General features: G+C 47.5%; 1 protein-coding gene across 1 annotated transcript in view; it reads left to right on the forward strand.

Annotated features, from left to right (window-relative positions):
• CLRN2 (clarin 2) overlaps positions 1–1,087 on the forward strand; it is a 10,574-nt gene extending 9,487 nt beyond the window's left edge. The window contains exon 3 of the mRNA XM_010857305.1: positions 556–1,087. Within this exon, the coding sequence (XP_010855607.1) occupies positions 556–821 (266 nt within the window). The 3' untranslated portion in view covers positions 822–1,087. The remainder of the gene's footprint in view (positions 1–555) is intronic.
• Positions 1,088–1,570: the final 483 nt, after the last annotated feature.

The following is a 1,570-nucleotide window of genomic DNA, read 5'->3' on the forward strand; positions in this document are numbered from 1 at the left end:
AGGAGGATATTAAAGAGGAGAGAACTGTCTAGCCCTCTGTTGATCCTCCAGTCCACCCCATAAGATGCTCTTATCCAACGTGGGTAAGTGCCCTGCACTGGGTAAAGAAAAAATTAGAGGGCTTGAGATTCAAAGTTGATCTGATAGGAAGCTGATTCCCACACCTCTTGCCCCTCACACAGTGAACTATCTGCCGCTTTTAAAAGCAAATCAAAATTTGTGTCACCCTCCGAATGTTTTAAGGGGCTTCCCTGGTGGCTCAGTGGTAAAGAACCCACCTGCCAATGCAGGAGACCTGGGTTTAATCCCCAGATTGGGAAGATCTCCTGGAGGAAGAAATGGCAATCTGCTCCAGCATTCCTGCCTGGAAAAATCCCATGAACAGAGGAGCCCGGAAGGCTACAGTCCATGGGATCCATCGCAAAGAGTCGGACACAGCCAAGCAACTTAAACCTCAAAAGTTTGTTGCTTGTGCCCCAGAAAAGCCACCTCACCTCTAGGAGTTGAACTGCAGAAAAAAGGGCTCTGTACGAGGGTGTACTTTCTGGGTTTCAGGTGGAGTCGTGGCCTTGGCCATCGCCAGCTTCATGACCTCGGTAAAATTCCACGACCTGACAGAACGAATTGCCAACTTCCGGGAGAAGCTGTTTCGCTTCGTGGTGGTGGAGGAGCAGTACGAGGAGTCCTTCTGGATCTGCGTGGCCAGCACCTCAGCCCACGCCACTAACCTGGTTGTGGTGGCCATCAGTCAGATCCCCCTGCCGGAGGTCCAGGCCAAGATCGAAGAGGCCACGGTCACGGCCGAGGACATCTTGTATTAATAACCTGCACCTAAATCCAGGTTTTGGTGTGAATGGAAACCTCCCTTTTCTTTTTCCAGGGTTCGCAGTCCAGGATGTCTGTGTTACTGGCAGAAAGAATAAGGAAGTGGGAGGAGGGAGGGTGGTACGTGCACCAGAAAAGAAAACTTTCTGAATTTATAGCATCTCTGTTCTTCTTTCTCACTGATCTTGGAGTTAGAGACTGCCACTTGCCACCTGTCTGTGATGCTGGGCGATTCACTTAGTATCTATTAAATGGGAATATTAATGACCTTGCAATGTGGTAATGAGTTTTTTGTTGTTGTTCAGTCACTAAGTCATGTCTGACTGGCATGGACTTCAGCATGCCAGGTTTCCCTGTTCTTCACTGTCTCCTGGAGTTTGCTTAAACTCATGTCCATTGAGTGGGTGATGCATCCACCCATTTCATCCTCTGTTGCCCACTTCTCCTCCTGCCTTCAATCTTTCCCAGCATCAGCATCTTTTCCAATGAGCTGGCTCTTCACATCAGGTGGACAAAGTATTGGAAATTCAACTTCAGCATCAGTCCTTCCAAGGAATATTCAGAGTTTATTTCCCTTAGGATTGACTGGTTTGATCTCCTTGTTGTTCAAGGGATTCTCAAGAGTCTTCAACACCACTGTTTGAAAGCGTGAATTCTTTGGTATTCAGCCTTCTTTATGATCTAACACATCGGTACACGACTACTGGAAAAACCTTACCTTTGATTATGTGGACCTTTGTCAAAA

This window comes from Bison bison, unplaced genomic scaffold, assembly GCF_000754665.1.
Source record: "Bison bison bison isolate TAMUID 2011002044 unplaced genomic scaffold, Bison_UMD1.0 scf7180017864379, whole genome shotgun sequence".
NCBI classification, from domain to species: Eukaryota; Metazoa; Chordata; class Mammalia; order Artiodactyla; family Bovidae; genus Bison; species Bison bison.